This window comes from Polyodon spathula, chromosome 45, assembly GCF_017654505.1.
Source record: "Polyodon spathula isolate WHYD16114869_AA chromosome 45, ASM1765450v1, whole genome shotgun sequence".
Lineage (NCBI taxonomy): Eukaryota > Metazoa > Chordata > Actinopteri > Acipenseriformes > Polyodontidae > Polyodon > Polyodon spathula.
The window spans coordinates 3,112,100-3,126,909 of record NC_054578.1 but is presented as its reverse complement, the minus strand read 5'-3'; the positions used below and the strand labels follow the sequence as shown (position 1 = coordinate 3,126,909).

The window sequence follows — 14,810 nt, the reverse complement described above, 5'->3', positions numbered from 1 at the left end:
TGGGTTATCGTTCCTATCCAGTTTTAAATAACTTTAGCATAACTGAGGCAGAAGTGTTAAAGGGACTAGGAGCTCTTAAAATAAACAAATCTCCTGGGCCGGATGAGATCCTCCCAGTAGTACTCAAAGAAATGAAAGAAGTAATTTACAAACCGCTAACCAAGATCATGCAGCAGTCTCTTGACACAGGGGTGGTACCGACAGACTGGAAAATTGCAAACGTAATACCGATCCACAAAAAAGGAAACAAAACTGAACCAGGTAACTACAGACCAGTAAGCCTGACTTCTATTATATGCAAACTTATGGAAACTATAATAAGATCCAAAATGGAAAATTACCTACATGGTAACAGGGTACTGGGAGACAGTCGACATGGTTTTAGGAAAGGGAGATCGTGTCTAACTAACTTGCTTGATTTTTTTGAGGATGCAACATCGATAATGGATAATTGCAAAGCATATGACATGGTTTATTTAGATTTCCAGAAAGCTTTTGACAAAGTCCCGCACAAAAGATTAATTCTCAAACTGAACACAGTTGGGATTCAAGGAAACACATGTACATGGATTAGGGAGTGGTTAACATGTAGAAAACAGAAAGTACTGATTAGAGGAAAAACCTCAGAATGGAGTGTGGTAACCAGCGGTGTACCACAGGGATCAGTATTAGGTCCTCTGCTATTCCTAATCTACATTAATGATTTAGATTCTGGTATAGTAAGCAAACTTGTTAAATTTGCAGATGACACAAAAGTAGGAGGAGTGGCAAACACTGTTGCAGCAGCAAAGGTCATTCAAAATGATCTAGACAAGATTCAGAACTGGGCAGACACATGGCAAATGACATTTAATAGAGAAAAGTGTAAGGTACTGCACGCAGGAAATAAAAATGTACATTATAAATATCATATGGGAGATACTGAAATTGGAGAAGGAATATATGAGAAAGACCTAGGAGTTTTTGTTGATTCAGAAATGTCTTCATCTAGACAATGTGGGGAAGCTATAAAAAAGGCTAACAAGATGCTCGGATACATTGTGAAAAGTGTTGAATTTAAATCAAGGGAGGTAATGTTAAAACTGTACAATGCACTAGTAAGACCTCATCTTGAATATTGTGTGCAGTTCTGGTCACCTCGCTATAAAAAAGATATTGCTGCTCTAGAAAGAGTGCAAAGAAGAGCGACCAGAATTATTCCGGGCTTAAAAGGCATGTCATATGCAGACAGGCTAAAAGAGTTGAATCTGTTCAGTCTTGAACAAAGAAGACTACGTGGCGACCTAATTCAAGCATTCAAAATTCTAAAAGGTATTGACAGTGTCGACCCAAGGGACTTTTTCAGCCTGAAAAAAGAAACAAGGACCAGGGGTCACAAATGGAGATTAGACAAAGGGGCATTCAGAACAGAAAATAGGAGGCACTTTTTTACACAGAGAATTGTGAGGGTCTGGAATCAACTCCCCAGTAATGTTGTTGAAGTTGACACCCTGGGATCCTTCAAGAAGCTGCTTGATGAGATTTTGGGATCAATAAGCTACTAACAACCAAACGAGCAAGATGGGCCGAATGGCCTCCTCTCGTTTGTAAACTTTCTTACGTTCTTATGTTCTTATATCGCTGGATTACTTTCTGGGTGTTTTGGGGGGTGCTACATATACACCAGTGCTATTGTGTGTAATTATCCGTCTTGTCTAAGAATGTGCAGATTGTATATATCGCTCAGACTCTAAGAAACGACAAGCCTGCACCTGAGCCCTCAACTCTCAATATTTATCCATCAAGGTTGGGAGCCCTGACACTCGGAGAAATGCAAGGTAACGGCACGCTGAAAGTGACTGCTTTTCAGGCTAGGTAGCAATACTCTTAAATATCTATTCAGGTATTGTGTGAGCCCTTGTTGTGTCAGTATGTACTAGTATTTCTTTGGTAAATTGTTGTTTTAAACCTTAGTTCTGTTTGTAATGCTTTTAATGTGACATTAATTGTGTAACTGTTTTGTGTGATTTTCAAACTTATTTTGGTTGCATGCTTAATAAATACGATCTTTCTAAGAAGAGATTCCCAGTATTGAATCATGTGCTCATGTTGTTCCACTGATGTTAACAACAAATGGATCCCACGCTAGCTATACCCACGCTTGTGTAAAGAGAAGACTGATAAAATAAGCGCTTTATGAACTTTGAACAGTCTGGAATGTGGTCTGTTTTTGGCTTGTTGTAACGTGTAAATCCGCCCTCGTTTTCATTTTAAAAACGGGTTTGTACATTACAATAGGACACAGCTTTTTTGGAGGTCCTTTAATTTATTGCTCTTAAGAATATATTAACTGCCTACAGGTGTGTGTGTGTGTGTGTGTGTGTGTGTATAGATATATAATATAAATTAAAAAAGAGAAATGAATGCATTGCACAGGCAGAGATTGAACCCGGTCCCTCCAGCACAGCGCTGATCCGCTATACAAGAGAGCCGCGACCCCTTATGAGTAAATCAATATTCTTGTGTTGCATCACCTACCAGTCCTGACCCCTACCCCATGCATGCTACAGCCTACTAATATGTAGCATTGGCTACTAAAAGCATACTTTGACACAAGTATACATATGTTATATCACCTAAATATATTACTCGTATTAAGAACATAAGAACATAAGAACATAAGAAAGTTTACAAACGAGAGGAGGCCATTCGGCCCATCTTGCTCGTTTGGTTGTTAGTAGCTTATTGATCCCAAAATCTCATCAAGCAGCTTCTTGAAGGATCCCAGGGTGTCAACTTCAACAACATTACTGGGGAGTTGATTCCAGACCCTCACAATTCTCTGTGTAAAAAAGTGCCTCCTATTTTCTGTTCTGAATGCCCCTTTGTCTAATCTCCATTTGTGACCCCTGGTCCTTGTTTCTTTTTTCAGGCTGAAAAAGTCCCTTGGGTCGACACTGTCAATACCTTTTAGAATTTTGAATGCTTGAATTAGGTCGCCACGTAGTCTTCTTTGTTCAAGACTGAACAGATTCAATTCTTTTAGCCTGTCTGCATATGACATGTATTAAATATTGCAATTCCGTTCCATGTGGATAATACATATTTACTGTACGGCTTTAAATATATTATCAATTTCACGATAGTTGTAATAAATCCTTTCAACTATAATTGTAATTTTGGCGTTAGATCATTTTTTTTCCGCTCTGGAAGTGATTTGATCAGTGTGGGGGTATTTTCCGTATTGTCACGAAACTCATTCCAACGCAACACGAATATATTGTAATGACATCCCTTGTATATACGTAAACAAATTACATACAAGTAAATATGTCTTTTTATATGTAAAAAATAGGTACGCGGATTTGATTTATGAATTAAGTTACAAAAATTCATTTTGGGGTTTTTCCCATTTGTTCCACTTAGTACGGTACTATAAATCGTTAGTCTTTAGAAAGGATTAGACTAATTTAGTTTTGTACTTGGTATCCTCTAGAGGGCAGCAGCAGTTATTTTTTGGGTTCGTTGCAATTCAGACCTTTTTTTTAGTACGCAGCTGGGGACTAACTTCAGCCGCCATGTCGGTTGCAATTGGTATTTAACTTGCCTGCATGTTTAGTGGGGAGCTGCGTACTGACCACGGGATCATCCCCAGTTAGAGACTATGCAATGGCAATAGATCAATGTTCTTAAACTTCTCCATTACATTATGCCCTATACAGTAATCGGTGTATCAGTAATTGTTTATAACAATAACCTTTAAACCATGTCAGCCTTGGTTCATCCATGGCTTTCAGCATTGCAGTCACAGTACTGCGTTTCTGTCTTCAGCCAGACTACAGATCAGTTATAATACTGTTTGTATCGGAACCACATTTCAATTGGCTGCTAACCCACGATTCCAAGATTTGCCAGAATTGAGTCGGCTCTATCCAACACAGATCAGTGCGCTTCAGCGTGAGATTGTGCTCTGTACACGATACAACTTAAGTAGCCCATTAACTTCCTAATTATAGGAAACGTAGTGAGCTGTATTGGCAAATTATTTGTGAGGATTGAACCATGTTTTCTTTGGAAGCCTTTATACTTGCTAGCAACGCTAGTTATTGTCTTAATTGGATCAGTTGAACAATTTTCCCAGCTCTCTGGGTGATTTATAGAAGCATTGAAACCTGCTGGACACGTTTTATTTTCTCTTTGTCAGTTTCAGCATGAACTTGAGCAAAACCTACATTGTTGTGTAACGAAACCGATCTTAAACATTTGTCAATCTCCTTTGGTTTCCTTTGTATTTCTGCAGTCAGACTGTATGCAAATAAGTTCCCAAGGGGCAATAACTTCCCCAAAAGCAGGGCATATATAAAAGTCCTGACGTTATGTTACAAACATATCGGTGCTTCAGGAAAGAAGGAATTACACTGGGGTGAGTTTATTATGATGATTATAATTTCATTAACTGCATTAGAAAGAAACTGAACTGGCTTTGACAGCTAGTGTGAATCGCCCCCTAGATTGCTTCTGGAGAGACATTTAGGTGGAGAGTTGCACTTCCTATTTTGTTTGAACAAATCCTGTCGTAAAAACTAAAACCAAAACCTTGAATTTCTACTCTTGTTTCTATTCAGTTAATCTACAGAGAGATGCTGCCAACATGTCTAAGGAAGACCCGGTAAGTACTGGTACTGTGCTTTCTTGAAACGCAGGAATTGTGTTCAAATATATCAACATCAATATATCAACATCAATATATCAACATCTTTGTCCTCAACTTTTAGATGATCTTGCTTAGCTCTTCATGGCCACACAATGCATTATCCACACTTTGTATTCAGAGAGTCTTGTCTTTTCTCATAACCGCGGCTGTTTATTTCCCCCAGAAATTTAATGTGGGAGACATAATCTCCTTTAGCCGTGGACTGTATCATCACTGGGGGGTTTATTACGGGCAAGAAGACGGAAAAAATTACGTTGTCAGCGTTTCAGGAGGTATAATCTGTGTTTTGGTTTGTTTGTCTTCAGCTATCTGATCTAAATAGCAGTATGCTGTGTTTTATATTGATTTCTCGTTTCTTTTATGGCATAATTGATATATTTGTTAGACTTGCATGTTTTAAACTTGTTGGGAATCATTAGAACTTGAATATCCTAGATGCTTTCTCCCAGTGTCTATTGATTTTTTATTTCTCATTTTCAATGCCCATATCCCAACATTACAATTATTCTATAGCAGAGTCCAACAGCAAGCCTTTGGCCATTACTTCTAAATTGGTGAAGGAAGAACTTAACAAGGTGGCTGGAAAAAGTGAATACTCTGTGTACAGAGAACTGGACAAACATAATGAACCAAGAAGTCCTGAGCAGATGAAAGCAGACATGGACAAAATGATTGGTACCAAAATAAAGTATGATCCCTTTGAAAAGAACTGTCAACACTTTGCTACAAAAATACGTTACGGCAAGGAAATATCTCCTGAGGTAATTATGCATTTATTTTTAGATAATGTATTAACTGTCATGATCAATAAGCAGAATAATGTATTATAACTCCTGAAACTAATTATGCCCCCATATACCCGTATTTACCCAATGAAGGTTCTACATTTTATAAGGTTTCTGGAAATACAAAATCCCTTTGTTTTTTCAGTACTGTAACACATGAATGCCTTGTTATGGGACATGAATAGCTCTGTCTATTTACTAAACCACTCTGCAGGGATATAATGTATAATTTATGCCTTAACTTGAAACATGATCTTTTTTTACTGACTATATTTCCATAACATGTATGTCATGACCGTCAATCTGATCTCAATTTAGATTCACTTGGATTTGCAATTGGAAACTTCCAGGCCTTTAGATGTTCAAAATAGTAAGAAACAAAGCTAGCACACAAACACATGGCAGGTGCTGTAGTCATTTTAACTGCAGTTTGGATTTCATTTTAAATGCAGTTTGGATTCATCCTTTTCTTTTTTCTTTCGGTAGGGGGAAAGTGCAGCCAAATCCGTGGGCAAAAACCTGACAATTTTCAGTACAGAAATGGACCCTTCTGGTTTTGGAACAGAGAAGTTCAACAAGTAACAGCTTATTCACCTGATGAATTTCTTCATCTTTTGGTGTTCCTTGCCTTTCTGATAAAAGGCACAATTTCCCTCTACAAAGTACAATAGAAAATGCTTAAAATATTCTTACTACTTTAATTATGGTGAGCAAAATGAATCTCTTGTTGTAAAAATGAAATTAATAAAAATTGAAGTTGCAGCAAAATTCCTTTCACTGTAGTCATTTAACAGTAGAGCCCCCATGCGGGTCAGTTTGTTAAATACTCTTCTGTTGTAAATTGTATGTGTATGTCCGTGTGACAGGGTGCTCGTCTCCCGTGTGTGGGTAACGAAGGTGGAGTTGAAAACGCCAGCACAGGCGTGCCGGATTTATTCACAAAACAAGCTGTACAAAAACTAAAAATATAAGGTGCCACACAGGGCGAGCGCTAGCCTTATAACCGAGGCGTCCCGCTCCAGGAACCGGCTACACTGCGCAACCCTCGCTGTACATCACATGGGATCACTATCCCCTAAACAAACCTACTGATGAGCCGGTGTTCATACGACGATTCCTGCTGCTTCACACGGCCTTGGCAGGGCATTGCCTTCACAAGCAGCGCTTGCAGTCTCAGGGTTGCGTAGCTGTCGATCCTGCTTCCTGAGTATATGCACTTCCCCTCTGGAGCATGACATTGCAGTCGCCCAGAGTGATCTCCACTGGATGTGTTTAAACCGACGGACACTCGGTCAAGACCCGCCCACCTGCTGATTGGGGACCAGCACAGCCAATCACTTGCTGCCCTTCCCCCTCAACCAAGCCTAGCAGGCAGCAAGTCTCAATTGAGCACCTGTCTGTAAACAATAACTTAATCACAGAAAATCAACCAACAAAACGATGCACAATAAACCCACTACGCCATCGTGCCGCCATTTCATCATTCAGGGTACTGTAATTAATGCAAAATGAGAAATAAGTCACACTTTTTGGGCATACTTCATCTATTTTATTTATTTTTTGGTTTTGCTATTTTATTTTTCATTAACTGGAGAAATGCAGTCATGCTTATTTGTTGTGCAATCATTTTATTAGCTGCTCTCCTATAATAGGTGTCTGTCTACAGAACTGTGGAGTATTTCAGCAGCAGAAGTTGTTTACCCAAAAATCTCTGGGCCAAGTCTTGTGTTCATATATACATACATGTTTTCTTTTTGTGGGATCTGACTTAAAGTTTTTTGTTTTTGTACAGCAACTCAACTTGATAAATCTTAATAATCTTGGCAATTAAAAAAAAAATGAATTGAAATGCTGAAACTGAAAAAACAGAAATGGTACCAAACAATACAGCGTCTAGGGCAAGTCCTTGATATACACTGATGATCCTGTTTATTATTTAACACGATTACAACATAAATCATAATAAAATGTTAAAATGCATACAAGTTCAACATGTTGTACGCACCCCAAAACTAAATGTTTAATTATTCAAGTTCACATTTTGGCAGTTGTATTATGTTCAGATTGTCATTGTCTAAGAGAAAGCGTTTACTCATAACCATATTGACTCTTATTGCAAAAACTTCACAACATTTAGTAACCTGTACAGTAAATGAAAGCAAATTGTCTTCAGCATATGTATGGTAAAGTTGCATTTTGGATTTGCTTACTTTCAGTTTCTGTACTAACAAAAATGACATATGTGCATATGCATTGAGCTTCACAAGTGCAATATAACTTTAACACAATCGGTTTGTCTAAGCTTACAAATGATCCATCAACCAAACTGACACAAGAGTCATTGCGTTTAAATTGTGCACAGTATGAATCTGATGTATATAACTTCCCATTCAGAACATACCTGTTATACTTTTCACAATCCCTTCTCTTTATTTCACTGTTCAGCAAAGTTTCAAGTGCTAGGACTTCACTCACACTTAAAATACAACCTGAAGGGCATCCAAGTGCAACACAATTTTCCTCTACATAATTTACATTTTTCAACAGTCAATCATTACCACTCAACCAACAGTACAAATCATTTCCTCTTTCTGGGGCATCTGGCATACAAATCTTTGCAAAAACATTTAGCTTCTTGTATGCAAAGAAATGCTTAAATATCTGAGGTGGTGCACATTGTGTGCCACGGAACATCTTTAAGAGTTTACCATTGGCATCCTCAACAATAAATGCAGAATTACACCTCAAAGGACCCCATTGCTTAACACTGAAAAGATGAACCTTATATGACATGTATTCCGATCCATAAAGATTAGCTACATCCATGCAAGAAAATTCAGCTTTGTATATTTCCTCATTGGAAATCTCACAGCCTAAAAGTAAATATACTGCATAAACAAGCAGTAGCCAATGCTTGTAAAAAGGTAAAATGGTCAAATGTTTCTGAACACAAAGAGAGAATAAAACAGAAAAGCTTGTCTTTCATTTGCTTTCCAAAAGTGTCTAAACTCAACTGGTCGTGGTAACCTCTTATTCTCACTTGGTGGAGTTCTTGATAAAAGCTGCCTATTTATGTCATCAAATGTGTTCCCTACATAAAAATGTTTTTCATGATTGATTGCAAGAATCACACATTGTATATAGAAATGGTCTTACTCCTAGTAAAACACTATGCATGTGCTCAGGGTTGAAGCCTTTAACAGCATCAAATGCTTTTGTTTGTGGATTATAATATATTGAACCATCTGTTATATATCTTATCTTATCAGTGGGAGGAAGATTTCTGTTCAAATATTCTACAAGCTGATGGTTCTCAAAAAAGGTCTTTTAGTTGAGGGGCTAGTGGCATTGTTAAAAAGTACTTGCCATTTTTGAAACTAGCATCTTTGTCAAATGTTGTTGAGCATCTTGGACACTGTACCATTTCAGAATCCAATAAGTGGAAACACAGATTACAATAATGATACATTTCACAACACCTGATAGCTTAAAAAAAATTCGACTCAAACCAAAATGTTGAACTTGGTAGACAGCCAGGGCATACCATACTTAGGAGTTTCAAAAGATCTCTCAGAGCAACAGCGGATAACTGATGTTGTGTTATAAAAGCCACTGTTAATGCTATAATGTGGGAAGATTTTATGTTTGAATTGGAAGAAAAGGAATGATCCCTTTGTTGGAAGTAGTTTTCAAAATCAGTCCTTCTTGATAGTTGAGGATCCAGTACATCCTAAAATTGTATATAAAAAACAGAATATATATTATATATACAGATTTTATAAATTTTGGTAACCAATTATATTGATATATATATTATAATATATATATATATATATATATCTATATATATATATATATATATCTATAATATTATGTACACAGTTGCAAACGTTTTCATAAGTCTTCAGACCCCTGTCCAAATTCTCTCCTATTAATGACTTATAAATGGTACCATTGAAATTTAAATCTAAGATAAGCGAATTTTTTTTTTTTTAAAACACTTAAACTCAAAATCAATTATTGTAAGGTGACATTGGTTTTATGTTGGGAAATATTTTTAAGAAAAATAAAATAACTGAAATATCTTGCTTGCATAAGTGTTCAACCCCCACACATTAATATTTGGTAGAGCCACCTTTTGCTGCAATAACAGCTTTAAGTCTTTTGGGGTAAGTATGTACCAGCTTTGCACACAGTGTCGGAGTGATTTTGGCCCATTCTTCTTGGCAGATTTGCTCCAGGTTGTTCAGGTTGGTTGGACGACACTTGTGGACCGTAATTTTCTAATCGTGCCACAGATTCTCAATGGGATTGAGATCAGGACTTTGACTGGGCCACTGTAGGATATTCACCTTTTTGTTCTTGAGCCACTCCAATGTTGCTTTGGCCTTGTGCTTGGGATCATTGTCCTGCTGAAAGGTGAATTTCCTCCCAAGCTTCAGTTTTTTAGCAGACTGAAGCAGATTCTCTTGCAGTATTTTCTTGTATTTTGCTCCATCCATTCTTCCTTCAATTGTAACAAGATGCCCAGTCCTTGCTGATGAGAAGCATCCCCACAGCATGATGCTGCCACCACCAAACTTCACTGTAGGGATGGTGTGTCTTGAGGCAAGGGCAGTGTTAGGTTTGCGCCACACATAGCGCTTTGAGTTTTGGCCAAAAAACTCTATCTTGATCTCATCTGACCACAAAACCTTTTCCCACATCACAGCTGGGTCACTGTCATGCTTTCTGGCAAACTCCAGACATGCTTTCAGATGGTACTTTTTGAGTAACTGTTTCTTTCTTGCCACCCTCCCATACAGGCCAGTGTTATGCAGAGCTCTTGATATGGTTGACTGGTACACCATTACTCCACTCCCAGCCACTGAACTCTGTAGCTCCTTCAAAGTGATTGTTGGCCTCTCTATGGCTTCTCTCACAAGTCTCCTTCTTGTTTGAGCGTTGAGTTTTGAGGGACGGCCTTTTCTTGGCAGTGCCTGGGTGGTGTGATGCAGCTTCCACTTCCTGATTATTGATCCAACTGTACCCTTTCCCTAATCTATGCATTTGTATTACTTTATCTCTAACTTTTGTAGAATGCTCTTTGGTCTTCATTTTCCTTCAGATTCACAGCCTTACCAATGATCCTTCAACAGTGGGATTTTTATCCAGAAAATGTGACAGCAACTTTAATGGTTCACAGGTTGAGGCCAATGGTAAGGTAATCGTGTCCTCGTTAGGGCAATTTCTTTCATCAGTGCAAACTGGGAGCTTCCACAACACAGGGGTTGAATACTTATGCAAGCAAGATATTTCAGTTTTTTATTTTTCTTAAAAATATTTCCCGACATAAAACCAATGTCACCTTACAATAATTGATTCTGAGTTTCAGTGTTTTAAAAAAAAAAAATCAAACAGAACGAAATTTCAATGTACCATTTGTAATTCAGTAATATGAGAGAATTGGTCAGGGGTCTGAATACTTTTGCAAGGCACTGTATATACCATGCCTTGCAAAAGTATTCAGACCCTTCCTATGGTGTCCCATTTTGTGAAATTACAAAATGATTCATACACATTTTTTTCCTACTTCAGAGTGTCATGACTGCAAGCTTTAAAGTAACAAAATGTTAAAACTGTGAGAGGGTCTGAATACATTTGCAAGGCTCTGTATACAGTTCATTAATATGTGTAGAATTGTCACAGAGACGGCCGAAGTGGGCGGTGTCAGAACCAGGAAGGAATGAAATATGCAAAGACAGATGATGTGAAATGATGATGGCGCTTGCTTGCGGCGGTTTATTGTAAATAAAAGGGTTTTAAACAAACAGAAAACAACAGGACACGGCACGCTATGCCAAAATAAAAAGACAAACAAAAACGGACTCGCACTAAACAAAAATAAGGTGAGCAGATACTTTATGATGATGTTGTTGTTGTTATTATTATAATACTTATTATTTCCTCCGTCTCCAATCCCGTTCTCCACTCACCGAACACCCAACCGCCAGTATGTGACAACGTGCATCTATATATACTGTTGTGCTGGGATTCAATTACCAATTAATTATTCACTTGAATCCCAGCACGTGAATTAATAAAGTGCAATTCCCCGTGCTCACATATTACTACATTTTACTTGCATGTGAAGTGCTGTGCAATCCTCGTGCCTAAATACACTTATACATTTTAAACACTCGTGTTACACAGACCCGTTTATATCCCGTGTACCAATGTCTATACACCAACATTTAAACACACCACGCACAACACATAACAGATAATATACACAGGGGCGGCCACTTTGTCACAAGAATTAATATGTGTTATATACACAACCTACTCCACACATTCAGAGCAAAAACAAAAAGAAAGAAGTACATAAATCATTAATATGAAAGAAAAATGGAAAAGTCATGCTTGCATAAGTATTCAGCCCCTTTGCTGTGGCAAACCTAAATTAATTCAGGTGCACAAAATGCCCTTAGCGAGCCACACAATTAGTTGAATGGCCTCTGTCTGTGTGCAATATTAGTGGTTCTCATGATTTCAGAATAAAAACACCTGTCTCTGTGAGGTTCCTTGGTCAGGTAGTGAATTTCAAGCAAATTCAACCATGAAGACCAAGGAGCTTTCAAAGCAAGTCAGGGATAAAGTCATTGAAAAGCACAGATCAGGAGAAGGGTACACAAAAATATGGAAGTCCTTGAATTGAATCACCCAGACACTACTTAGAACAGGCAAGGAGGAAACTGGTGAGGGAATGCCACTGTGAGGCCAACGACAACTTTGAAAGAGCTACAGAGTTCACTGGCGGGGAGAAAATGCATCAGTCAACAACATCCAGAACACTTCACAAAAGTAGCCTGTATGGCAGGGTTGCAAGAAGGTAGCCATTACTGAAAATAAGCCATCTCAAAGCGGGTATGGAGTTTGCAACAAAACACCTGAGTGATCCTACAAAAATGTGGCAAAAGGTGTTGTGGTCAGACGAGACCAAATTAGAACTTTTTGGTTAAATGCACAGACCTAACAGCACATCTCCCAGTCAACACCATCCTACAGTCAAGCATGGTGGTGGCAGCATCATGCTATGGGGATGCTTCTCCTCAGAACGGACTGGAAAGCTTGTTAGGATTGAAGAAAAATTGGATGGAACAAAGTACAGGCAAATACTAGAGGAAAACTTGTTTCATTCTGCTAAAGACTTAAAACAGGGGTGAAAATTCACCTCAGCAGGACAATGATCCAAAGCACAAGGCCAAAACTACACTGGAGTGGCTTAAGAATAAGAAAGTGAATGTCCTTGAGTAGCCCAGTCAAAGTCCTGACTTGAATCCTATTGAGAATGTGTGGAAAGACTTGAAAACTGCTGCCCTTAAGCGATCCCCAAGCAACTTGAGAGAGCTTGAGCAAATCTGCCAAGAAGAATGGGCACAAATTGCACCAAGCCGGTGTGCAAAGTTGGTAGAGACTTACCCAAAAAGACTTGCGGCTGTAATTTCTGCCAAAGGTGCGTCTCCCAAATATTGAGATGACGAGTCTGAATACTTATGCAATCAACATATTTCAGTTTTTTCTCTTTAGTTTTTGCTGACATTTATTGTAACTTTACCCTTAGAAGTCTTCAGTTTGAGCATTCAAGTTTTGAATAAAATATGAAGTTTAAAAAAATGTGTATGCATCATTTTGTAATTTCACAAAACAGGACACCATAAGAAGGGTCTGAATACTTTTGCAAGGGACTGTGTGTGTGTGTGTGTGTGTGTGTATATATATATATATATATATATATATATATATATATATATATATATATATATATATATAATTTGCATAATGCACATACTATTGGGAGCAATATTTGCAAAAGCTTTGTAAAATTGACAAAGACAAAGTTCATGCAGAATAAATCACCATAACAAAATATAATGACACAGTTCTGAGTTTGTTTGTAAAGCAAGTGTTGAATGTTTTCCATGTCACCATGAAACAAAGCTGGACACGGCATTTATTGTAGATATCTTTCCTCTGTATGTCTTGCAGAAGTGCTGGTTATTATCACTGTGAAAGGGGTGTGTGTGACTGGGGCAGACACTATGACTTGTGGAGGGCTTTGTAGGCAGGGGGTGTGTGGTCTGAGTTCAGTGCAGACAGAGCTTCAGTCTAGTTACTCGCTCACCACAATGTTTATCAAATTGAGAACACACTGTGTGCTCTCAGGAAATGTGCTGCTCAATATTGATCTTATCACTGATCTTATGCAAAAAAAACCCACAAAAACCTTTCTCTCAAACTGACACTGTTTCCACCTCTTAGTCAACTGCTTTTCTGTAACTCCTCGCCCAGTACACCTAAATAATAACCAGGCAGTAATTCTGAGGCAGAAACTGAGGCTGGATAAAGGAAATGTGTGCCTTCACATGTGGAGAAATTCATAAATTCATCCATTGCTTTCTTTAAAATATTTTTTTGATGGATTCACATATTATTATTATTTATTATTATTATTATTATTATTATTATTATTATTATTATTATTATTATTTATTATTATTTATTATTATTATTATTATTATTATTATTATTATTTGTGTTAATGCTTCTTGCAGTTTTTATTTTATTATTTTTATTTATTATTATTTTATTTTCTCCCAATAGTACTGAAAGAAATGAAAGAAGTTATTTACAAACCGCTAACCAAGATCATGCAAGTCTCTTGGAAAATTGCAAACGTAATACCGATCCACAAAAAGGGAAACAAAACTGAACCAGGTAACTACAGACCAATAAGCCTGACTTCTATTATATGCAAACTTATGGAAACTATAATAAGATCCAAAATGGAAAATTACCTATATGTATGGTAACAGTATCCTGGGAGACAGTCAACATGGTTTTAGGAAAGGGAGATCGTGTCTAACTAACTTGCTTGATTTTTTTGAGGATGCAACATTGATAATGGATAATTGCAAAGCATATGACATGGTTTATTTAGATTTCCAGAAAGCTTTTGACAAAGTCCCGCTTAAAAGATTAATTCTCAAACTGAATGCAGTAGGGATTCAAGGAAACACATGTACATGGATTAGGGAGTGGTTAACATGTAGAAAACAAAAAATACTGATTAGAGGAGAAACCTTAGAATGGAGTGTGGTAACCAGTGGAGTACCACAGGGATCAGTATTAGGTCCTCTGCTATTCCTAATCTACATTAATGATTTAGATTCTGGTATAGTAAGCAAAACTGTTAAATTCGCAGACGACACAAAAATAGGAGGAGTGGCAAACACTGTTGCAGCAGCAAAGGTCATTCAAAATGATCTAGACAAGATTCAGAACTGGGCAGA

The 14,810-nt window shown here is 37.6% G+C and overlaps 1 protein-coding gene across 2 annotated transcripts; it reads left to right on the top strand.

The window, feature by feature from the left end:
• The first annotated feature begins 4,275 nt into the window (after positions 1-4,275).
• LOC121306027 (phospholipase A and acyltransferase 4-like) lies at positions 4,276-6,238 on the top strand. Of its 2 annotated transcripts, none has more exons than XM_041237751.1 (5): positions 4,276-4,402; positions 4,605-4,648; positions 4,857-4,965; positions 5,210-5,454; positions 5,965-6,238. In XM_041237751.1, the coding sequence occupies exons 2-5, from the start codon at positions 4,631-4,633 to the stop codon at positions 6,058-6,060; spliced, it is 468 nt and encodes a 155-aa protein (XP_041093685.1). In that variant the 5' UTR covers positions 4,276-4,402; positions 4,605-4,630; the 3' UTR covers positions 6,061-6,238. The 2 variants fall into 2 exon arrangements, with proteins under 2 accessions (XP_041093685.1, XP_041093684.1); XM_041237750.1 differs by having other exon boundaries at positions 5,207-5,454.
• The last annotated feature ends 8,572 nt before the right edge of the window (positions 6,239-14,810 follow it).